Source organism: Coregonus lavaretus, assembly GCF_964263955.1.
Source record: "Coregonus lavaretus genome assembly, contig: HAP1_SCAFFOLD_7604, whole genome shotgun sequence".
NCBI classification, from domain to species: domain Eukaryota; kingdom Metazoa; phylum Chordata; class Actinopteri; order Salmoniformes; family Salmonidae; genus Coregonus; species Coregonus lavaretus.
In genome coordinates, this window is record NW_028161645.1 from 1 (window position 1) to 25,724 (window position 25,724).

The 25,724-nt window shown below is 45.9% G+C and overlaps 1 protein-coding gene across 2 annotated transcripts; it reads left to right on the top strand.

Moving 5' to 3' along the window:
* The first annotated feature begins 11,737 nt into the window (after nt 1-11,737).
* Nucleotides 11,738-25,724, top strand: runx1 (RUNX family transcription factor 1). 2 transcript variants are annotated; one of them, XM_084194924.1, is made up of 7 exons: nt 11,738-12,403; nt 13,615-13,871; nt 16,164-16,320; nt 19,031-19,135; nt 20,057-20,257; nt 24,182-24,316; nt 24,451-25,724. In XM_084194924.1, exons 1-7 carry the CDS (start codon nt 12,376-12,378, stop codon nt 24,957-24,959), a joined length of 1,392 nt encoding a protein of 463 aa, XP_084051050.1. In that variant the 5' UTR covers nt 11,738-12,375; the 3' UTR covers nt 24,960-25,724. The 2 variants fall into 2 exon arrangements, with proteins under 2 accessions (XP_084051050.1, XP_084051051.1); XM_084194925.1 differs by lacking the exon at nt 20,057-20,257 and having other exon boundaries at nt 12,330-12,403; nt 24,451-25,043.

Below are 25,724 nucleotides of genomic sequence, written 5' to 3' on the forward strand. Positions count from 1 at the left end.
CGCTCCCTCGCTCCGCATCCGACGAACAGGAAGAGCAGCTCTAATAAAGTCCCTTCATTTCCTCTCCTCTTTTTCATCTCTCCATCCTCCTCTTCTCCCTTTCTTCTTCTTCCTTCAGTCTGTTTAATCACTCTTGCGTTTTATTTTGTCGTTTTTATATTATTCCCGCTTTGACTTGTTTTCACCTCCTCCTCCTCTGTTTCATTCACCCTGTTCTCTCTCTCCCCTCGCTCTCCTTCCCCCTCTCTCTGGTGATTTCTCTCTGGCTTCGGGTTAGGTGTTAGTGTGTGCTTGTGTTAGAATGTGTTTTGAGGGGAACCAGTCCATTGGTAAGCCATCCCACATTCTGTATGTCATACTGAAGTGGTTTTGTATGTCTCCCCACAGCACCCGATCCCTCAGCCCCCCTGGTGGGGTAACCCACTCAGCCACTGTATGTCTCCCCACAGCACCCGATCCCTCAGCCCCCTGCTGGGGGTAACCCACTCAGCCACTGTATGTCTCCCCACAGCACCCGATCCCTCAGCCCCCTGGTGGGGTAAACCCACTCAGCCACTGTATGTCTCCCCACAGCACCCGATCCCTCAGCCCCCTGCTGGGGTAAACCCACTCAGCCACTGTATGTCTCCCCACAGCACCCGATCCCTCAGCCCCCTGGTGGGGTAACCCACTCAGCCACTGTATGTCTCCCCACAGCACCCGATCCCTCAGCCCCCTGGTGGGGTAACCCACTCAGCCACTGTATGGCCACCACTGCAGTCAATACTAGGCCCAGTGTGGGTACTGCAGAACATATCAAGTCAAATCAAATCCAATTTTAATTGTCACATGCTTTGTAAACAACAGGTGTAGACTAACAGTGCAATGCTTACTTACAGGGCCTTCCCAACAATGCAGAATACAATAAATAAAAAACATTATAATAATAATAGAATAACACAAGGTATAAATACACAATGAGTAACAATAACTTGGCTATATACATGGGGTACCAGTACCTAGTCGATCTGCAGGGGTACGATGTAATTAAGGTAGATATGTACATATAGGTAGGGGTAAACAGATCTTGCCTCCCATCATAGTGAGCTTCATCCATGAGAAACAGCTTTTTACTGGGGCTAGTGGCTACAACAGGATACTAAGGAGCCAATGCACCTTCCTGTATGAAAAAAATTAAATGTATCCACTCACTAACTGTAAGTTGCTCTGGATAAGAGCGTCTGCTAAATGACTAAAATGTAAAAAAATGTAAATGAATGCTCGATGCCAAAGTTAGCCTCTGAAGTAAAACAAGAAGGAATGAGAATCATCGCTAATTGTGTCAACATTCCTTCTATTTATTTAACTATTCATTTATTCCTCTTCACTTCTCCCTCCCTTCTTTTCGGTACACCTCCTCTCTGATGATGATGGTCGGGGACGTGTTGGTGCATCCTAGCATGCGAAAAAACGGCACGACTTTCCCCCTCACGCTTTGCTTCTGGGGCGACATTGCCGCCTTCCATGCGAGAAACCGCGACAGGAAATGCCCATCTAGCTGTCGATAGAACGCCGGGGTGCCATTGGGTTCAGTCCATTGGCCCGACCACATAGTCCCACAGAGTACCCCCCGTGTTCTTCGGTAATGGACCGACCGAGAACCACCATGGCCCAATGGGACCAGTCCACCGTGCCTGCCACCCCAGTCCCCGAAACACTGTGGTTAACAAAGTAACGACACACACACACTCACACACACTCCACCCAGTCCCATTCCCAGTGTGGTTAACGAAGTAACCATGCAAAGGGTGTGTGTGTGAGGGCAACCTCCCCCCATCCCTCCCATTCCTCTCATCCTTCGCTCCTGCACTCACCCATTTGTTCTATCCATCGAGTGACTCGACTGGTAATTTATTTATCAGTTCGTTGACCGCTTCGCTCCGAGTGTGTCGTGGTGTGGTGAGAAAGAGAGGCCTTGGTTCCATTTACTGAACCAGCTCTTCTTCTTCTTCATTTAGCAATGGGCCTTCAGCCTCATGGGGTACTGTTAGGACCGAGGGGTACTGTTAGGACCGAGGGGTACTGTTAGGACCGAGGGGTACTGTTAGGACCGGAGGGGTGGGATGTGAGGATGGATAATTTAGGTTGATTTGAGGTTGGGGGGGAGGGGGTCCCCTCTCCATGTCTTTCTCTCTGTCTCCCTCCCTCCATCACTGTCTCTGTCATAAGCGATTTTGGCCGTATGAGTCGTTAATTGATTTTGATTTTGTGGCTGACTGATGACTGATGTATTGACCAGTGTCCTCTCTCTCTCTCTCTTGCTGGAGGGAAAAGGCCAGCCTGACCACCAGTAAAATGTCCACCTAACCTCCCCCCATCCAACCTACCCCCATCCAACGGCTGCTCGATTAAGTTCTGGGACCATACTTGTTCAGGGAAGCGATGAAGAGATGCTAGAACGAGGAGCGGAACCGAAACGAGGAGCTCCACTCTCTCCCTTTGCAAATTACAGGCCGAATGTCCCCTCCCCTTCCGAAATTCAAAAGATGCTAACACCTGCGAAATCGTGATTTGTCCAAATAACCAGTGACGGAGAAAAATAAAAACACCGGAACTAATGCTGCTCGTTCCCGACAAATTATACGGTACCAGTTATGTATACGTAGATCTGTCCACGAGAGATTAGGGGCAACCCTACCACTTGGCAACCCCACCAGTGAGAGTGAAAGATTGGTTGTGAGAATGGGCCTGCCATGCTGCCATTGATATGAGTCCCTCAGACTCTGGATCCATCTCAATAGTATAGATATGAGTCCCTCAGACTCTGGATCCATCTCAATAGTATAGATATGAGTCCCTCAGACTCTGGATCCATCTCAATAGTTTAAAGTGGCTTATTCTCTTTGGCTCCAACCTTACATAACTGTACAAGATTTAACGTGTTGCTTTCACATTGCCAATGTTTTCAGATTAGTGCAGATTAAGGAGAGGATGGGAGTCCACTTTAGACTATTGAGGTACAGCCCTCCATCCCCATCTCTCTGTCTCTGCCTGTGACTCATGTCTGAAGAGACCCTCTGTTAGTTCCAACCACCAGGACCCAGTCCCAACCACAGCAGACCCAGTCCCAACCACCAGGATCCAGATTAGACTGCAGGCTACCTCAGACACTCATACTGATCACTGACCAACTGTCAGTTGGCTAAACAGGTTGTTTGAGTCAGTTTGAGTTTTTCTGTTGAGTCAGAGGGGCAACCTAACGTAAACCACTTCCAGGACTGTACAGAGGCAGTGGTAGAGCTCAGTCATTCTTCTCCTCTCTTCTGGACTCGTCCTCCTGGCTCTCGTTTCCTCTGGGATCTCCTCCTCCAATCCCTCTCTCATCCCTCTCTTCCTGCCCCGAGGCCAAGGCTCATCCCTCCATCAGGACACCATGCACCTTTACTGCCCATCTATACATCCCTTTATCCAGCCATCCATCCTTTCCTCTATCTATTGATCGTTCTATGCGTCCAGTACCAGTGGATGGTAGCTGAAAACCTTCCATAGTTTACAGATCAATAGCACTTTAAAAAATAACAGTAACCCGGGCCTAAATCACAACTGAGGAAGCAGACCCTATACTTGTTTAAAATATGCTGAAATAAAGACATGAAACTAAACATACAACACATATTCACTAGTTCCTGTCTCTTTTACGCAGCTGCTACTCTCTGGTTATTATCTATGCATAGTCACTAATAACTCTACCTACATGTACATATTACCTCAATTACCTTGACTAACCGGTGTCCCCGCACATTGACTCGGTACCGGTACCCCCTGTATATAGCCTCGCTATTGTTATTTTTACTGCTGCTCTTTAATTATTTGTTACTTTTATTTTGTATTATTTTATATATTTTTTGAGATTTTGTTTGGTATTCTTTCTTAAAATTGCATTGTTGGTTAAGGGCTTGTAAGTAAGCATTTCACTGTAAGGTCTACACCTGTTGTATTCGGCGCATGTGACAAATACAATTTCATTTGATTTGATTCTGTTGATCACATGGAATATTGTCCTTTTTCACAGGTGATTAAACTAGTCAGTGTGTGTGTGTGTGTGTGTGTGTGTGTGTGTGTGTGTGTGTGTGTGTGTGTGTGTGCGTGTATTTCTGCTTCACTGCACCTGCTCATCCATTCTAACTGCACTAAACGCTGCCTGAGGCAGATCCCCATAGCTCTCTCTCTCTCCCCCCTCTCCTGTCCCCCTCCCTCCTCCCATCCTTCTCTCCCTCCCTCCCTGCTCAGTGCTCTATACAGCAAGGACATACATGCTGAGATATAAGCTGTAGGTGAAAAGTGAAGTGTGGACAGGACAGCTGAACTGTGCATAGGATTTATACTATGCCTGGAATAGGTGTCAACATTACAAGGGTACGAACGGGTGTCACAGTAACTTTTAGACGGGTAATATCATTTCAAACCGTTGAGGACTATGTGACCCGCTCTCTTTCCTCTCTCTCTCCCTCTCTTTTTCTCTCCTCTCCTCATCGCTTGTGTCAGAAAATCAATCAGTAGTTTCACAGGAGGAGAGCCTCATAGAGCTGCTAGCTTTCTCTCATCTGAGAGCACGCTGAATTATTCAACACACACAAGCCTTCCCTTCTGAAGACTGGCAGTGCCGGATTCAGACACAGACAAACACAGTGCACTGAGTCATATCTGAGTTCCATTGTCTTTGTGAGTTTCAGTCAGAAATGACCAACTCAAACAGCACTTGGATTGAGGGATGGATGAATTGTAGTTGTCTGATTTAGTTGTGATAGACTGATTAGCCTGATTGTCTTGTCATGATGCTAGATCTGGTGTTAGCCATGTTAGCATGACTGGGTCTATTAGGCTCTGGGAGATTCAGAGATGGGGCAGGGGAGTACAGGACAGGGACCATGGGAAAAACTGCCCCTTTGAAACACTGACGTCAAAAGTGTGTGTGTGTGTGTGATGCATGTGTGTGTGTCACTGGTTAAGAGTTTTTCGTTAGTTGCAATGTAAATACAGCTGGACTGAGTGTGTGTGGGCCGTTTGTCCCATTCCTGGAGTGTGTGTGTGTGTGTGTGTGTGTGTGTGTGTGTGTGTGTGTGTGTGTGTGTGTGTGTGTGTGTGTGTGTGTGTGTGTGTGTGTGTGTGTGTGTGTGTGTGTGTGTGTGTGTGTGTGTGTGTGTGTGTGTGTGCACGCACGCAGGCTATTTGAGGGTGTGTGTCTGTTAACCAGGCCCTGGACCGCTCTGTTCTGTCACTTGGCAGTGCTGCTAACTGATATGTCAGAAAATCAATTAATTACTTTTAAGTAGCAGTTAAATGCATCCAAACAATACAGCCCCATGAATTATAGAGGAGGTGTGTGTGTGTGTGTGTGTGTGTGTGTGTGTGTGTGTGTGTGTGTGTGTGTGTGTGCATCCGTGCTTGCGTGCGTGTGTTAAAAAAATGTTTTCCCTCTTTTTTAATTTGAGAGTCACTATCACTGCTTTCACAATGTTCGATTACGGAAACTTTCAATTCCAACTGCTGTAAATCTTCTACAATAAACGTACAACAATCTGCTAACATTTTCAGTGAGTGAGTGATAAGTGACTGACTGACTGATGTGAAGCTCTTTGAAGCTCTATGAGACTCCTCCCCAGGATGTATCTCTCCATCGATCCCTTGTTCAGGGAGGTGGTGAAGGTGAGGGGTGGAGGTGGTGAGGAGGGGTGAGTGTGTGGGTATTGATCCTCAGTGTGGCCCTGGTGCTGGCCTCAGGGTGGCCCCAACTCTAGAGACAGCAGGGGACAGACTGCCCCTGGCAGAGAGAGAGAGAGAGAGAGAGAGAGAGAGAGAGAGAGAGAGAGAGAGAGAGAGAGAGAGAGAGAGAGAGAGAGAGAGAGAGAGAGAGAGAGAGAGAGAGAGAGAGAGAGAGAGAGAGAGAAAGAGAGAGAGAGAGAGAGAGAGTCAGAAAGGACAAGAACACAGCAGTCCCCTAAGAGAGGGAGAAAGAGAGCGATAAATAAATATAAAGAAAAAGACGATTAGAGGGACAGTTCAATCCCGTCCCCAAAGAGAGACTCTAACCTGCAGAGATTGGCAGAGTGGAAAAGGAGGTTCCAACCAACTAATACAGTGTGTGTATCCAGTAACAGTGTGGTAACAGAGGCGACTTATCCTGTCAAGCTCGTCCCTAGCAGTGCCTTCACTAGACCATCATGCCCTGCTGTGGCGTACCAAAGCCCTGCAACACACACACATTTGGTGTCCTGTGGTACTGCCACTGGTGTCCCCAGAGTTCCGTTGGGCCCAGGTCTGTGGGATAGTGAATATGAGTGGCGGATTCAGGGTGTGTGTGGAGGACTACCCAGAAACCTCAGTGGCCATCCACCAACCTCAGCCAGACCAGAGGACTGATCCGTGTCACACTAGGTGGTTCCCAGGAAGCCAGGGACCAGCCATAGTGGTCATGTCACCTCAGGAGATGTCACTGGCAAATCAAACTGTCGCCGTCTTTAGAATGTGGTATACAGACGTTCCAGTGTAAGAACTGGTGGTTTCCAAACTCTGGCGTGAACCGCTGAGGAAATGTTCCATTTTCATGTGATCCACATATTCAGAGACAATCACTTAAAACACAACCCAGTCTTTATGGCTAAGACCAACTCAATCCCCTGCTCACTCAAGTTTAAGTCCTCTCCTCCATTTTCACAGTTTGTCAGAACTTTAGAAAAAGAAGAGTGGGAGAGAGATGAGAGAAAGACATGGAGGGGGGAGCGATAGAGAGAGGAAAGGAGAGAGCGAGAGAAATCATTTCAGTCGCTAAATGAAATTAGCAGGTCTGAGTTGCCTGAGGGCAGAGTGATGCCGAGTCCCCCGGGGCTACGCTTAGTGAGGGAATATATTAAGCATGAGTGGATGCCATCCTTTTCCCTCCTTTTCCCTCCTTTCTCTCCTCCTTTCTGTCTTTTTCAGTTTTTCACTAATATCTTGGGTGAGGGGGGAGGTGGGTAGGGTGGCGGGTGGGTATAAAAGGATACGGGTGAGAGTGAGGGGGATCTAGCTTTCCATATTCCCATGCTGGGTCTTTAAAAACCCACCCCACCGTTCGCTCCGCCAGTACCTAGAGACGAAGCATGAATCCTGGGCCCTTCTCCAACTCCGGTCCCCTGTCCTGGGCCATGTACCTGATGAGGAAAGGCCGAACTGGCAATGGGCTCTTTGGTAATCTAACCTGCTTTTATTACTACACATGTGTCTTCATCTACCCCTTCCTCTTCAACATCATCATCATCATCACTGTCTGCCTCTCAACCACTGTCGTCTTTGTCTTTGTTTGTCAAATTGAAAGACATTTGACCTGAATCTTCCTCATAACTCATCTTTATCTGCTACTATTTCATCATGATCTTCATCACCATCCCCACCATCATCATCATCATCTGCTTCCTCTCAGCCTTTTTAATCTTCTTTTGTTTACTTTCTCTCACCTCTCATTTTTTCTCCAGTCTGTTTTCCAATCTTGTCTGAGTGGGGTTAAGAAACCAAGAGTGAAACAATTGATTGATACAACAGTTTTTATTTCTGTGTGCTACAGCTGTATTTTGGTTTGGGTGGTTCACATTACCTGATGCTAACTGATGCGCCAAAAACAAAAGACTGAATGATGTGCTCAAGATATTTCTTATTTTATCTAGAAAAAAAATGTAGGCTATATTAATCTGTAGGCCTGTAGGTTCATGGGTAGGCTAGATTCATGGTTTATGCTGATGATTTGTAATTTAAACCAACCATCTCTCCAGAATTGATTATTTCCCAATTCAATGGAAGCGGCCTCCAGTTAATCGCGCAAACATGCTACAGCGTGTAGCCTCGCGACGCATATCGATAGATTTGATAGCCGACTACATACATTATTGATCAAGCAGTTTGCGCCTATCCGATTACCGCTACTCAGAGGTGAACGGGACGAAAGGAAATCCAAGCCTCTCGCTCTCTCGCTCTCTCTCGTAGACCTCTCCCTGTATGTCCCCTCAAAGCAGCAGTTCTTCCTTTAGGCAGTAAAGTCGGTTTATTTGTGTGGAAATATTTCCTTAAATTATATTGAAATCGAGAAATGTTTTAATTATTGCATATTTTAGGCCGTGACTGTAGGCTATAGGTTTTTTATTAAATAATATAGGCAATAATCTGAGACCAACGTTTTCACGCCTATGGCTTACCAAAATCGGACTGCATCACATTTATTTAACATCTAAAAAAACTACATTGTATTTGTTTTAATTAGAATCGAATCTATTTAATATGATGTGTTCTATTGGAGTAAATAGGCTATTTGCTTTGTTTTATTGTTTTTAACTAACAATTATCTAATTATTAGCACATCTCCAAGGGGGTATTTTAACTGAGGTTTGTGTTTTATTAAATCAAATCCTAAATGTATTTACGACGATATTAGAATAGGCTATAATAAATTAAATAATCTCCAATTATAGATTTAGTAGGATCAGTTTACAATTAAATTGATCTCTTATACTCTTTTAAACTGAAGTATTGCGAACCACTTCATCAGTTTGAAATATGTTTGTGTCCTAAATTTGTGGCCCATTGTTGTTGATTAAGGGGCAATCCGGTATGTGCTGGTAGGCTCTACGTGATGTTCTGTCGTGTGCTGCATGGTAAAAGATAACATTATGGTAAAAGATTAGTTGTGTCCACTGGTTTCTCAGCACGGCTATATTTCAACACAAACAATTGCTACAAAACACCTTCCATGCGTTTCCAGTCAAATGCGCAAACGGCGGCTGGCCCGGGCCTTGCCGTCACGACGCACACCTGCACAGAGATATAACTAGCTTACATGAGTCATTGGATGTGGTTGTAACGGACTTATTTGATAGACTGAATTATAATGCTTTAATCAATGGGACATTATTGACTTTAGCCTATAGTGATTAATACGTGTGGTTTTATTGTTTAAATGGTTTTTTTTTGTTCAGCCATGGCACAAGTGGTTATTTTATCCGGAACCATTGAATCACATTTCCAGTGAGCTGTTTGGATGTGAGTCAGTGAAGTTGATGACCAATGATGCTTTTAAACATGAATAATCACTCATCATTCTGCTCGCAGTCTTTGGCGACGGAAAATAAAAAGACGGCTCGAGCCCCCCCAGATAGGCTATATGCACGAGCGCACGGGAAATAGGCCTAACTGAATTAAAGTTCCACTGTAGGCCTACGTCAGAACACCATTATTTCGATAGGGCCTAAATGAATCAATCCAACAACAAAAAAATGTTAGGTCAGGAAAAATCAAGTTAGGATTCTTTGCACCGTGTTTACTGTATATAGAGCAAAAGGGCCAGTCACTTTCTATCACGGACACTGTAGTCGGTCCGGACAGGCGGAAGCGTAAGCCGTTACATTTTTTATCATCACCCCCGTGGCTATACGTTCTTAAAACACCGAGAGAGAGGAGAGAAACTGACAGTTCTCTAAAACTCCCCGACAAGGCTGTCAGACTGACCTCTCTTTGTCAAATCAAACTGACAAACTCATCAGACGAACACTTTCTGCTGAGATCTGCAAGTACAGGTGAACTAGACTTCATTGTCATTATGGCAAAGACAAATAGCCTGAGTCGCGATAAATATAGCACTGGCTAATTGAAATTAACTAAACATAGGAGGTAATGAGATAACAAAATTATAATGTTGGATTCCAGAATAATTTTATTTGTGCTTTGACCTGCATTTGAAAGTAGCCTACAATTTGGGGTTAAATTATTTCCATAATGGAAAATATTTACACCATGCAAAAACATTCACAAATAGACATGAGATCGTTTGTTTTAATTTGCGTGGATATTCTCACATTTATATCGTCACGCAATATCAAATAATGATCTACAGTGAGGCAGGCCTGCGTGTATGTTTCAGTTTGCCATTTGCCAGGAGGTGATTTAGATCGTATGCTGCCACCTATTGTTGACGTTTGGTGCAGCCACGACGCCCACACTGCGCACTGACACTACAAGACCTGAGAGGTGCATTATGCAGTCGTGGAAAAAGTGTTCAATAGTCATACCTGAGTAAAAGTAAAGATACCTTAAAGAAAATGACTCAAGTAAAAGTGAAAGTCACCCAGTAAAAGTCTACAAGTATTTGGTTTTAAATGTACTTAGGTACTCAATTGTCATTGGCCTACTTGAGTAAAAGTAAATGTTATACATACAATTCTTTATAATAAGCAAACCAGATGGCAGGATTGTCTTGTTTTTTTAAATTTACGGACAGATAGGGGCACAAACTCAGTATTTGTGTTTAGTGAGTCAGCCAGATCAGAGGCAGTCGGGGTGACAACGAGTTATATTGATAGGTGCGTGGATTTGACCATATTGCTGTACTTTTGGGGGTCAGGGAAAACGTATGGGAGTAAAATTACATATTTTCTTTAGGAATGTAGTGGAGTAAAAGTAAAAGTTGTCAAAAATATAAATAATAAAGATTTTTTACTACTTTACACCACTATGTGGCAACGTTCAAATGAGTCAATGCGGTGGAAAATAAAGGTAGCTTTCGTAGATAACGGTTTGTTTTAAGTCTTGTTTTTGATGAGGACAAGATAGCCTTCATTCTGACACAGTGAAATCTGCTTTTTAAGCATGCGCTTTACGCACGAGCTTTGCGCACGAAATTGAGGTATGATTCACACTGTCATCATGAAATACATCCCCTATTCAATGGTTACTTTTGTCATTGTGTCTGTGTTGTGCATGGCTTGTGGAACCTACTATAACGTCAACCTCTGAAACCCCATCACTTTGGACCCTAGCCATAGTGCGTTAGAGGGGGAATAGGCCTATTAGAAATGGGATATCGTCCCCAAAATACGTCTCCTTGGCCTCCATAATATAATCTATTCGCAGATGGGTTATACAGTTAGAGCGGTGACGCCGTGACTATTGCTGATATCATATTCCCCGAATAAATCAGCGCATGACCAATACGTCTAGTGGAACAGTACACGCGCCCTGGAAGTCAGCAGAATGTTTGTCTTTGTATAAGTGTCCTCCTCATCGACAGATGAGTCATTTGGGCTTCTCTCTTTACTTATCCTGTTAGTGCACGTCTATATAGGCACATAGGCTATGTCTTATTGGCTAACTTATTGCATGGATATTTACTCATCTTATTTTGTTAAGGTGTGTGCAGACTATGTTTTGACACGAGAAATCATCCGGGAAATATCAGGCATTAGGTAGGCTAAATTGTAATTTCCAACTAAATATGTGTGTTTGGTGTCCAAACGCATAGACCTATTTGTGATTTGGGCTGATTTTTTGTGAACAATCATTTTAATCAACCTTTCAAAATATTTTCTTCTGTTATTTGTTTTTGTATTGGTATCCACTATCCAATTGCACGCTGTTGACTTTTAAGTTAAAACCACAATACTAGAGCGCGACTGCTGCGCCCTCGCTCACCGAGCCTCGTGCACCGCAGCCCCAAAGTGGAATTCCATTGACTGGCGCGAGCCTTCCTCAGAACCCACAGTTCCGCCCTCCCTGGACGGACGCAGCTCTGATTGGTTACATCTTCCCGGACTCTCCGTAGTTGCCCGATTCCATTGGCTGACATCTGTCTCTATGCAAATCTAACCCTGGAGGGACGCATTCCAGCACTGCTGACTGCCAGTAAAACCCTGCCTCTCACTGTCCGGACGTTCATTCATACGCAGCAACTGAACCCTATACGCACCCGGAGCGTTCAACAAGGGTGTGTCGAAATATAAGGCTATTGGCAGTGACACATCCTAGACAATATTTATAAAAGCGAAATTGAAGTATTAAAGTTTTTTCCGTCTCCAATGTTGGCACGCATAGAGGCGAGAAGATTTCTATTGCGCATTGGGGAGCCATAGAACATCCATCAAAGTTGACGTTTTGTGGCGAGTAACTCACAAGTTATTGAAGAACAACAGAATTAAAAAGAAGATAAAAAAATAACCCAACTGGACTTTCTTTTCGCTGCTCGCCTGCTCATTTGAATGCGCCCCGAGACCTCCTTGGATGACCGTCCGGTTTTATTTAGTATCTGATTGGTGGATGCCTCTTCAGTCTCGGTGTCCATAACACGGATCATGGAATGAGGACTTCACACACCGAGATTTAGCGGGATGTGCTTAATTTGTTAACGGAAGGTCTTTGACTCCACTCCAACGCATAAACCCAGTTGTAAACGTGCCCACGCAGATACCTTCAGATGGTCGCCTGATTTCCACTGTTCATCTAACGACAACGGGTTTAATTTTAGAGGCAAATATCAGAAGAAATATAGAGCTATATATTCCACAGAGAGTCAGTTTAACTGGATCCTACTGCGGTGTACAAATGGTCTTCCTTTGGGACGCCAAGTACGGTACATATCTTATTTTCACATTTTACCCAGGGTTGAATATGTGTTGGTATCTGTGTGTGTGTGTTGACATTTGTGTGTGCTTTTATGCCCGCGTGCATTAACATAGCCAAGAAACACACCGAAACCAGAATTTTAAGAGGAAATAAATGTAATAATTGGCAGGACGCCAACGGATTTATTCTGTCATAGTGAGTAGGCTATATACTACATTTGGAACCTCACAGGCAGAAAGCACTGAACCACTTCAGAGGAAAGTTGACATTTTGGTACATAATATTACACAAGTTCTGCAACAATATGGTATAGATAAATTAGACAGAACACTTGAGGTTGTCACTAGTTACCACAGCCACAAAGTAATAAACCCCGCCTATTTATATCATTTATCTTCTTAAAATGTGATTTTAAACCTAACCTTAACCCGAACCTTAACCACACTGCTAACTTATTCCTAACCCTAACCTTAAATTAAGACCAAAAAGCTCATTTTTGTTTTCATGAAGTTTTACGATACGCCTATAGCACATTTTTACTTTATGACTGTGGTAACTAGTGGAAACCACATTAAATACATGCAAAGCACATTACTTCCCCTCTCATCAACGGTTTATAAATAAATCCTTCCATCCATCCACAGCGCGTGGGTTGCTGTTAGTATTGGGTGGTTAGATGAGAGCAACACATAGTTGGAGTTCAGTCCAGTTCTGTGGTACACTAGTCAAAGTTCTGTTGAAAGAACGAGAGGGAGCAGCGGTTTTTAAACCCCCAGTCGTTCCAAACCGCCAACATGTGGCATCGATTGTGGTTGGCTTGGCTGAGTGACAGACAGACCGACCGACAGCGCGCGCCGGGCCCTGTCAGACTCAGCGTCGCTGGCTGGTTTTTAACGGTTTGGTTTCACGTGCCTCCGGCTCTCCAGGGTTTGGTTCCGCTGTTGTAATTTCACTGCGCTCTATTCTGAGAACTTTTATAATTCTGTGCTCAGAAGGCCAACTTGAAACTACACGCACATTGATAAACATAATAGAAAATACTGATGATGTGCACAGCTCAAAATGTGAATAGCCTAAATTAGTTTTTAATTACTTACTAAGAAGTTATATGCCTTATTGACATAGGTTGACTATATAGTGAGTGTGTGTGTGTACGCCTGCATTGTGTCTGCCTGTGTCCTCGCTCATTTATTTATCTACATCTCTATCTTTCTCCAGACCCAGCCCCTGGTCGACGCTTCACCCCCCCTTCCACCACCCTGTTGTCGGGTAAGATGAGTGAGGGTCTGCCCCTGGGTGCCCAGGAGAGCAGTAGCACCGCCCTAGTGGGAAAGCTGCGTATGGCAGACCGAGGCATGGTGGAGGTGCTGTCAGATCACCCTGGAGAACTGGTGAGGACAGACAGCCCCAACTTCCTCTGTTCTGTCCTACCCACACACTGGAGGTGCAACAAGACGCTGCCCATCGCATTCAAGGTGAGTGAGTGTGTGGGAGAGGAGTGTGAATGTGTGTGTGTGTGTAGTGCTATATTTTCTGGAGGCTATAGAGGAATGTTTTCCTGCGCAAATGTTGTCTGGTGGCAACGTTTCTCATAAATGTCTATGTGTGTGTCAAGTCAAATCCAAAAAAGATATATTGTCACATGCACTGAATACAACAAGCCCTTAACCAACAATGCTGAGTTTTAAAAAAGTCAGTAGAACAGTTTGAAATAAACTAAAGGAAAAATAGTAACACAAATAAAATAACAATAAAGAGGCTAAATACAAAGGGTACTGGTACCGAGTCACTGTGTGGGGGTACAGGTTAGTCAAATTAATTGAGGTATTATGTACATGTAGGTAGGGGTCAAGTGACTATACATAGATAATAAACAGAGAGTAGCAGCAGCATATGTGAAGAGTGTGAAGGAATGTGAATGTATGTGTGTGTATGTGTGTGTGTGTGTATGTGTGTGTAGGTGGCGTCAATGAACATGTGTGTGTTTTGTGTGTGTGTGTGTTGGAGTGTCAGTGTAGTATGTGTGAGTGTGTGGTTAGAGTCTAGTGAGTGTACATCGAGCCTGGGGCAATTTTTTTTTAAATAATCAAATAAGGGGGTCAATGCAAATAGTCCGGGTAGCCATTTGATTAACTGTTCAGCAGTCTTGAGGGTAGAAGCTGTTAATGAGCCTTTTGGTCCCAGACTTGGCCCTCTGGTACCACTTGGCGTGTGTGTGAGATGGTGCTTGATAACTGGCCATGAGCAGTACCCAATCTACCAACCTCATAACTAGCTACCAAGAAGCCATTTCAGGCTGTCAATCAAGTTAGTTTTAGACAAGATAGCTACTCTATCTTAGCTGGAATGACGGCTGGCAAGGTTGGTAGACTTTAGAAAAGCAAGCAATTACTAAATGTACTGAATAAGACTCACATTCCTTTCAATCTTTTACCTAGATTTTAGCAAAGATGCAGAGAAGCATATTTAGTTTCTTTAAAAAAAATAACCACCAGTCAGGAGAATACAGACTGCTCAAGAGGTATGATTAGATATGCAGAAAAATAAACATATTTTTGACACAGAATTAAGCTTAATGATTACGGCTCTAGATTGCATGAAAAATCTGTTTCAGGTGTTTGAAAAATGCAAAATTCTCCAACTAACAGACGGACCACAGATTTTTGGGGGTGTATGACGGCCCTGGTCACAGATCAAAAATGTAATTGGAGAAAAATATTATTATAGCTATAGCCTACTTCCCTTACAGTTTTTCACTTTTTAGTGCAGTTCTCAGAATTAGAATGATGCACGTCAATGACTTACAGTTGTTTCATTAGGCTGATGTCTTTCTGGGTATCCATAATAGGGTTATATCATCCAAGAAAAGTAATTTTAAGCACATTAGGACAAAAGTGTTTGTGAAAAAAAGCCATAGAAAAATGCTATAAAATCAGATTGATCGAGTTGTATACATTATGTACATTCTGAACAATGTCATGGGCGGAAGTTGTTGCCATTAAGTGTGTGTTTGTGTCTGGGTGTTGTTGACCGTCTGCTTGAAGAGCTCTATAATCATTTCCTCATTATTGTTTGTTCTGCAGGGTAGTTTTCACGCTCCACCGAACCTCTCTCTCATGTCTGACTTCCGTAGCTCCCCAACAGTCCTCGAGAATGTAAACTATACTGGGTCTGCCAAACACCCACCCGTATTTTCCATCTCGGCCGTGTGTGTGGGTGAAGGGGGGTCGTGTGTGTGGACTAAAGCTGTAGTTTCTCAGTTGAAAAACAGAACAGAGTAGTACCCATGCCCGATATCTCCTCTGTAAATTTGCACGCTGATTTGTGGCCACGATTACAGTTAATATGAAAATGACTCTCCCTGGGTCTATTTGCTTTGGGTGTGGAGCTATTCAGTCTGTAGTCTGGGTGGCTTTCTGGAGCACAAAAACACCCAGACTGCCCTCCCATTTAGTGGACCCAGGGTGGACAAATGATGAGAAATAGACTAAATTGATTCAGATTTAATAATGAATTCATTTTGAAGTACTAGAAGTACTTTTTTTTGTATAAATGTAGTTGAATGCACTCGGAATAGAGAGTTGCAATATAACTAAAGATGCTCCTTTTTTACCAAATACATAATTGATGTTTTGTGTAAATTATGTTCTATTACGTGTGTAATTATGTTTTTGGTATTGTATTTTTTTGTAATGTGCAAGACGAGCAATAAAGTTTCCATCCCTCTGACTGTGTCTCTGTCTGTCTTTCTCCTCCTGTTGCCGTAGGTGGTTGCCCTTGGCGATATCCCTGACGGTACCTTGGTAACGGTGATGGCGGGGAACGATGAGAACTACTCAGCAGAACTCCGCAATGCCACGGCCGCCCTCAAGAACCAGGTTGCTCGCTTCAACGACCTGCGCTTCGTAGGCCGCAGTGGACGAGGTACACACACACACACACACACACACACACACACACACACATAGATACACTGATATAGCTCTCTCTCGCTGTGCCTAACGGACGGTGAACCGCAGTTACTCCAAATCAGGTGCAGGCAAATGTCCTGCCTTATCTATTTAAAACACAGGCCTCTCTGTACATAAGCTAGCTGTTACTGTACACACACACACACACACACACACACACACACACACACACACACACACACACCTCTCAATTGTCCCATTGTCCTGCTAGGCAAACAGCCATCTAGTCTGACTTAAAACACACACACACACACACACCCACAGGACCTAGAGTGCAGCTCAGGGTTAATTCCAGTATGACTGTATTTGTGAGCTTGTCTGAACTTGTGGTGAACGTTGATGAAACTAGGTGTTTGGTTGGGTTGTGGTCATAGAGTTGGTCTGGCTGCAGCTCAGTAGGCTGTGGTCCAGTGTTAGTGTGATAACAGTGGTGTGGTGTGGTTTAGAGTTATGTAAGGGATCTCTCTCTCTCACACACACACACTTCTGAATATGAAATAAACCATTCTAAACACACACACAGACACACGTCCTTCTCCCCTTTACTTCTGGGAAACACACACCGTGACAGAGGTTTATTCAGAGGGAAGATAAGACAAGTGATTGGCTAATGCTGATAGGACCCACTGTGGTAAACACACTGCTGTAGTCAACAAGCCTAGACCTGAACCCCCCCCCCCCACACACACACACACACACACACACACACACACACACACACACACACACACACACACACACACACACACACACACACACACACACACACACACACACACACACACACACACACACACACACACACACACAGAAAAAAATCATCCCATTGATAGGGGCGATTATAGAGGGAGAGATCCGGAGTAAACAGTCATCTCTGTACAGTAAGCCCCAGAGAAATGTAAACTGGGTAAAAGCCTTGGCACTTAGACACACACACACACACACACAGCTTTTAGATGTGCACCGATGGTGTCCGATCAGACAGACTGATGACACACCAGCAACAAAGACCACAGCTGTTCTCTCATCCTATCTATCTCTCTATCGCTCTACCTCTCCTCTATCGCTCTACCTCTCCTCTCCTCAGATTATTTCTTGCAGATAGCACACCAGCAACAAAGACCACATCTGTCCTCCTCTGCCTTTCTGTCTTCTCTCTCTCTATCTCCTCCCACTCTCCTCTCTTTCTGGATATAGGAGCAGTGAGTCACTGGACGGCCCAACAGCACAAACAATCTCAGACATATTTATCTCTTTCTCTCGCTCTCTCTCTCTCTTTTTCTCTCTCTTGCAAACAAAGTTGTTTGGATGTGCATACACACTTGTTCATCCTAACACATGGACAGTATAGTGTACACACACACACACACAGCGTTGTGTCAGGGGACGCTCCCTAGCTGTGTTGTCTTCTTCCCGTCTGCCTCTCAGACAGAACGTCTCCCTCACAGACGCTACTATTGAAAACAACTGTGTGTGTGTGTGTGTGTGTGTGTGTGTGTGTGTGTGTGCGTGTGTGCGTGTGATATATGCATACATATGGATAAACGAGAAGAGGTTTTTTTTTGGTGACTATGTCTGATGTAAGACTGAGCAATCTTTTCAGCGGAAATGTGATTGTGAAATATCATCCATATTTTGCAATTCAATTATCCTACAATAACTTACTTTAGAAAAATAGTAATTTCTACATGATGAATAATGGACAGTCGTCCTATTATGGTGAATATTAGTGTATTAGTAGATGTGCCTCTCATTGGGCAGTCAAACACACTTGAATAGAAAACATGGGACAGGGATGTGATGTCATAGCTTCTCTAGACTCTGAGAATAGTCCTGGCTGCCTGCTTGTGTGTGGTCTGGACAGTACAGCCGAGTACCTGTGTGTGTGTGTGTAGCCAGGGCTTTAGCTGGCGTAGGCTGGTCTGTTTGTGGTAACTCTATTCCAGCCTTGGCACAGCCTCTGACCGCCTCCCCTGGGCGCCCATACCTCCATGGTGTGTGTGTGTGTGTGTGTGTGTGTGTGTGTGTGTGTGTGTGTGTGTGTGCACATCCTCTCAGCGTCTGCCCGTCACTCATCACCATGCATTGAGGTACAGAGCCTGAGGGAAAAACACACACACACGTGATTGATGGAGACAGATGTGATTGTCTCCTCCACTCACCTAGGAATCTCTATACTTACACTGAAACACATGGAGATACACAGATATACACACACATGCAGATTCATAGATGTATACAGAAACACACTCACAGTGGAGACTGTCAGCCAGGCAGCCTTGTCAACTCATCACCAGACCCTCTGACTAGATTAGTCCCACAGTGACAACACCAGCCAGGTCTGCTCCCCTACACACACACACTCTGTTTGTCTGTGTGTGTTTATGAGCAGTAAATAGGTGTGGGGCCGTAGGGTCTGTCTGTCTCTCTGATGTCTCTCTGGGTTATTTCTGTGTCAGGCTGATCTTAATGTCATATCCAGACCTGGTGTATATTTGGAGAGAGTTTGGAGAGAGTTTGGAGAGAGTTTGGAGAGAGAGAGAGAGAGAGAGAGAGAGAGAGAGAGAGAGTGAGAGAGAAAGAGAGAGAGCTATGCCAGCGAGACACAAGAGGTTTTCTGTGTAGATGATCACATTAAAACATATTTTCACTCTCTCTTCCAGGGAAGAGTTTCACTCTGACCATCACGGTGTTCACCAACCCTCCCCAGGTGGCCACCTACCAGAGAGCCATCAAGATCACCGTGGACGGGCCCAGAGAACCACGCCGTGAGTACCACCTTCATCCTCTTCATCATCATCGCAGTTATCAACGTCAGATAGCGCCATGACTCTGTCGGTTGAAGGATGAGCGTCGCCGTAGGAGTGACACCACCTGTCGGAAGACAATGCATCATCATAATCATAGTTAGCATTATCATCCAAGTTGTTATTACATTATCATGATCATGATGATCATCATGACCATAATTACCATTAGAGTTCAAATCTTAGTGGAATGGGATTTGTAGTTGCATTAGTTCTGGGTTGTAGTTCTGGGAGTGTGCTGATTCGAAGGCTCATCACACCTCTGTCTCATGGTTGTTAACGGGACAATTCCCCGATGGTCCGTTATTCTGGTCGGGAATCTGGTGTTGGGCGCCGTGCAACGATCCAGGGTCTGGCTGGCTGGCTCACTCTGTGTGTGTGTTGAGGATCTGGCTGGCTCTGGGTTCTGGCCCACGCTTCAAAGGGCTCAGACACAGGCTCCAGTTACAGCACCACTTCCTCCCAGTGCGCCAGCCGTGTGTGTGTGTGTGTGTGTGTGTGTGTGTGTGTGTGTGTGTGTGTGTGTGTGTGTGTGTGGGTGGGTGTGTGTGTGTGTGTGTGTGGGTGTGTGGGTGGAAATGTGAAGACGAGTGATGGTTTCTCACAGCTGAGGCTGGCTAGCTGGCTGGATACCTTCTGTCTCCGTTTTCTTCCTCTGTCAATCTCTCTCTCTCCCCCCTCTTTTCTCTCTCTCTCTCCCGCCCCCCTTATATTTTAATTAGAATTGAGACCTCAAACTAAAGACAAAGAAGAACTAAACATATGTTAACAAACAGACAGACAGGCAGACAGACAGGCAGGCAGGCTGAGAGATTGATTGATTGATTGATTGATTGATTGATGGAGAGTGTATGCGTTTCTGCTTGCGTGTTCTGTGTGTAGGCCACAGACAGAAGCTGGAGGACGTGAAGACGGGAGCGTTGGCCTTCTCCGAGCGTCTGAGCGAGCTGGAGCAGCTAAGGCGGAGCTCCATAAGGGTCACGCCCCCTCACCATCATCACCACCACGCACCCACTCCCAACCCCCGGCCCGCCCTGAACCCGGCCCAGTTCAGCAACCCCACACACCACACACAGATACCAGGTGAGTCTTCTCTCATGGTACCACATACACCCACAGTGTACATGCTAACAGTCATCACACAGTGAAATCACATTATGCATTATGCCTCCACATACGTAAAACAAAACAGCACTCAAACAATGTGCAAGAGAGCAGGAGAGAAGAGGCCCAATCACTTTGTTTTTCACATATTTTTCTGGGTTTGGAAAGACCAGTACTTCCTCTTTTGTGGTTTTAGCCAATCCCATTGCGGTTAACGTGTGGCAGTAGAGCCTCTGACACACACGCCCGCAGTTTCTGTTCCTCTTCTCCCGAAGTGGTGTGTGTGTGTGTGTGTGTGTGTGTGTGTTAGCCTGTATATGTAGACAGTTGTAGTGAGGAAGCAGGCCAGGGAGGAGAGGAGGAAGTGAGAGTCAGCTGACAGGAAGTAGAAGTGTGTGAAAAAACCCTCATTTAAAATCTAAACACGCAATACACCAGTGGAGGCTGCTGAGGGGAGGACAGTTCATAATAATGGCTGGAACGGAGTAAATGGAATGGTATCAAACACCTGGAAACCATGGAAACCATGTGTTTGATGTATTTGATACTATTCCGCTCCAGCCATTACCACGAGCCCGTTCTCCCCAATTAAGGTGCCACCAGCCTCCTGTGCAATACACTATATAAGGGAGTCATTCATAGGGACATACATACCAACATTACACGTCAGAGACCAGCAAAACATTCAAATTGACAGGAATTGGGCCTATGCTTCTCAGAATTAGCTATGTCTCCAAAAGTGATGATATGGAGAGTTGGAGGTGGAATCAGAGATGGGTGAATGGAGAGATGGAGATGGAATCAGAGATGGGTGTATGGAGAGATGGAGATGGAATCAGAGATGGGTGAATGGAGAGATGGAGATGGAATCAGAGATGGGTGAATGGAGAGATGGAGATGGAATCAGAGATGGGTGTATGGAGAGATGGAGGTGGAATCAGAGATGGGTGAATGGAGAGATGGAGATGGAATCAGAGATGGGTGAATGGAGAGATGGAGATGGAATCAGAGATGGGTGAATGGAGAGATGGAGATGGAATCAGAGATGGGTGTATGGAGAGTTGGAGGTGGAATCAGAGATGGGTGAATGGAGAGATAGAGATGGAATCAGAGATGGGTGTATGGAGAGATGGAGATGGAATCAGAGATGGGTGAATGGAGAGATGGAGGTGGAATCAGAGATGGGTGAATGGAGAGATGGAGGTGGAATCAGAGATGGGTGTATGGAGAGATGGAGGTGGAATCAGAGATGGGTGTATGGAGAGATGGAGAAAGAGGAGGGAGGTAAAGAGAGATGGAAAGACAAAGAGAGAGATTAAATACACAAAAAGATACATGAGGCGTGAGAGCGAAACAGAGGGATAATGATGGATGGATAGAAGGAGGGGAGTCAGAAAGAGAGGGGCAGGCCCCAGTCCTTCCTGTATGGTGTGTCTCTGATCCTGAGGCCAGAAATAGCAACAGGAGCACTGCCAGCGGAAACCGTTATTAAGTCATTCAAGACCTCTCTCTTTCAATCCCTCTCTCTCTTAACCCTCCCTCTCTCTCTTTCTCTCTCTTTCCCTCCCACTCTCTCTTTCCCTCCCACTCTCTCTCTTTCCCTCCTACTTCTCTTTTCATATCTGTGAAAATCAGAGGCAGCTGGGGCCATGGGCTCTGTGTGTGTGTGTGTGTGTGTGTGTCAGAGACAGCTGTGTGTGTGTTTGTGTGTGTGTTTGTGTGTGTGCCCAGTCTGGTTGTCAGTATGTAGCGTGCCAGCCAGAGTGGGTTGGCATGCAGTCAGTGTGGGGTCTGTCCTGAGGCTATGGGCTTTGTGTGTCAGTGAGTGGGTGCGTGGGTGGGTATGTGTGTGTGTCTGAGTATGTATATGTGTGTAGGAGTGTGTTGTCTCCATCCAGTGTGTGGCAGCCGAGGCCACCTGACGGATTCCATTTGCCCCATCTGTCCAAATGTAATCTTGGACACCCAGAACTAAAAGTTTGTGTAATTGCGTCAGATGCTCGAATTTAGTTCTGGGGGGATATCTGTTAAAAACGGAAACCCCCAAGTCAACTTTGGGCAAGTCTATGGGCCAAATGTCCCCTCCCATTCGGAAATTCGAAAGATGTGAGCACCTGCGAAATCGTGATTTGTCCAAATGATCAGTGATGAAGAATCAGCGTACCGGAAGAAAGAGACGGACTTTCATACATGAAATTGTATCGCATGTATAATGGTGGTAAAATCATGATTCATTTTTCAGTCTTTGTTTGAGTAAGTAAGTAAGTGTGTGTGTGTGTGTGTGTGTGTGTATGTAAAGCTTACCGTATGCGTGTAGGCGAGTGAGTGTGCATATGTCTGCATGTGTGTGGGAATGCAGTAAAAATGAATGAACCGCAGCAGCAGCAGCCCCGGATACACAGACCCGCCTCCAGCCACCCACCCAGCCATGTGTGACTCCTGCCCCAGATCAGAGCTCCGAAGCCTGGGGAGGGGAGCCAAGAAAAGAAGGGGTCTTGGCACTGGGCCTAGGCCTCAGTGTTTTGTTCTTGGGGGAGCTGGCTGCACTTAAAAAGGCCATTGACGTCTTGGCTGCTGTGTGCAATTTGCTTCCCCTCTCTGTCTGCAGAGTATGTGGGACACACACACACACACACATACACACTCTTGTCTGCGAGTCTGCGGGCGATCACTGGCATTTATTGGACCACAGGGAAAAGGACCGGCTGCCTAAGAGCACACACACAGCGCCCCTCCCCCCCTTCCTACGCCCCCTCACTAGGCTAATCGCTTCCTCTCCTCTCTGTCTCCATCTCTCTCTACATCTTTCTCTTCTTTATTCCCTCCTTCCTCTTCCTCTCCCTCCCTCCCTCTCTCCTCCACTCTTCCCACTCACTTCATCTCTCTCTTTATCTTTCTGTCCATCACCATTTCCTGGATATTCCTCTTCCTCTTCATCCTTCTCTCTTCTCTGCCTCCCAGCTCAGCCCAGGTGTAGTGATGGTGTAGTGATGGTGTAGTGAGTGATGGTGTAGTGAGTGAAGGTGTAGTGAGTGAAGGTGTAGTGAGTGAAGGTGTAGTGAGTGAAGGTGGAGTGAGTGAAGGTGTAGTGAGTGAAGGTGTAGTGAGTGAAGGTGTAGTGAGTGAAGGTGTAGTGAGTGATGGTGTAGTGAGTGAAGGTGTAGTGAGTGAAGGTGTAGTGAGTGAAGGTGTAGTGAGTGAAGGTGTAGTGATGGTTTAGTGGGGCCTCCTGAGTGGTGCAGTGGTCTAAGGCACTGTAGTGCTTGAGGCGTCACTACAGATCCGGGTTCGATCCCGGGCTGTGTCACAGCCGGCCGCGACTGGGAGACCCATGAGGCGATGCGCAATTGGCCCAGCGTCGTCCGGGTTAAGGGAGGGTTTGGCCGGCCGGGATGTCCTTGTCCCATCGCGCTCTAGCGACTCCTGTGACGGGCCGGGCGCATGCACGCTGACACAGTCGTCAGTTGTACGGTCTTTGCTGGCTTCCGGGTTAAGCGAGAAGTGTGTCAAGAAGCAGTGCGGCTTGGCAGGGTCGTGTTTCGGAGGATGCATGGCTCTCGACCTTCGCCTCTCCCGAGTCCGTACGGGAGTTGCAGCGATGGGACAAGACTGTAACTACCAATTGGATATCATGAAAAAGGGTGTAAAAAGTACAACAAAAAAGATGGTATGGTAAAGTGAGTGCAGGTGTTGAGAGTTTTACACACTCACATAAAACTACTTCACTCACATCCAGTATATACATCTGTAATGTTTCAGTTTCTACCTGTTCAGCACATGCTGGAGTGAAACAACCTCCGGTGTGTGTGTGTGTGGGGGGGGGGCTGGTGGGATAGGCAGAAGACATATTTCCATTCTAATTAAATTAATTAATAAAGTATCTCTTCTAATCTAATCTCTCAGACTCTAGGCAGCTGCAGACATCTCCGTCGTGGTCCTATGAGCAGTCCTACCCCTACCTGGGTCACCACACCACACCCGTCCACTCAACCACGCCCATCTCACCCAGCCGCTCCTCCCTCAGTGACCGCCTCTCAGGTAACACACACACACACTCATTCACCCACTGTCGACTGACCCGTGGTGTTCTCTGACAGTCATCAGTCTCTCTCATTCACTTCCTGCTTCCACTCTAACCTCTAACCCCTGACCTCTCGCCTCTCCCCCTACAGGCCCTGACCTCACAGCCTTCAGCGACCCCCGTATGTCCCTGGATCGCCCATTCTCCTCCCTGGCCTCGCTCCCTGACAGCCGCTACGCTGACCCGCGCATGCACTACCCTGCTGGGGCCTTCACATACACCCCTACCCCCGTATCCAATGGCGCCATCGGACTCACCATGGCAACCACCCCTGCCGGGCGCTACCACACCTACCTCCCCCCGCCCTACCCCACAAACACCCCCCAGGGCCAAGGTGGACCGTTCCAGGCCGGTTCCTCTCCCTATCACCTGTATTACAGCACGGCCGCTGGGTCCTACCAATTCTCCATGATGGCGGGGGGAGGCGGGGAGCGGTCTCCTCCGAGGATATTCCCTCCCTGCACCAACGCATCCACAGGCTCCTCCCTCCTGCACCCGTCTCTGCCCAATCAGAGCGAAGGAGTGGGGGTGGAAGCGGAGGGAAGTCACAGTAGCTCCCCTACCAATATGGTACCCGAGGCCGTATGGCGGCCATATTGAGCACGGCAGCGGGGTTAACAGATGATTGACGGACTTGCTGGCCAATTGGAGTGGGGAAGGGGCTTTCACGGAGCGTTCCTATTGGATCATTAGAATGATCAAGGAACGAATTGAGGAAGGAACTGAAACAGGGTGCCGTTTTACACAGAGGAGCATGCAGCAGCGCGGAACTGAAAATAATTCAGCTTTGTTTTATAAAAGGATTGTTTGCCATGGTTATGATTGTTGTTGTTATTATCAATTACACATGCCCAAAAATACAATGGCTGATTTTTGTGTGTGCCACAGGCACTCCCCTCCTATCCCACCTCCCCTCATCCCTCCGCCCCCCTCTCCTCCCTTATCCCCCTCTCCCCTCGTTCAAAACGGGAGAAAATACTGTTCATGTAAATTATGGCCAGCCAGGATCTGTATCTGTTCTGTCATGTTTGTATTGGATTACGGCCGTGATATTGTCTGCACTGATCTACAATCAGCACTGTTAGTTGATTCACAATGGTTAAGGGTAGGAATTTACAGGGATTGCTGTACCCAGTTCAGTGCTTATGGACATTGTACTGTCACACAAAACTGTAACAGGTCGTTTGCTTTATGATTCCTTAATTTATTCTCTTACAATACCTTTTTGGTTGCACGTTGACTGTACGGTGTGTGTGTGTGTGTGTGTGTGTGTGTGTGTGTGTGTGTGTGTGTGTGCGTGCATGGGGGGGTTGAATTAACAGATAAGGCCTACATTGCCACATGATTCACCTCATATTTGTAAAT

What these genes read in the sequence shown, in the direction of transcription:
- runx1 (XM_084194924.1), top strand. Translation starts at nt 12,376, where the DNA reads ATGGTCTTCCTTTGGGACGCCAAGTACG. An exon ending in CCTTTGGGACGCCAAGTACG is followed by an intron (nt 12,404 to 13,614) that starts GTACATATCTTA and finishes ATCTTTCTCCAG; the next exon opens with ACCCAGCCCCTGGTCGACGC. An exon ending in CGCTGCCCATCGCATTCAAG is followed by an intron (nt 13,872 to 16,163) that starts GTGAGTGAGTGT and finishes CTGTTGCCGTAG; the next exon opens with GTGGTTGCCCTTGGCGATAT.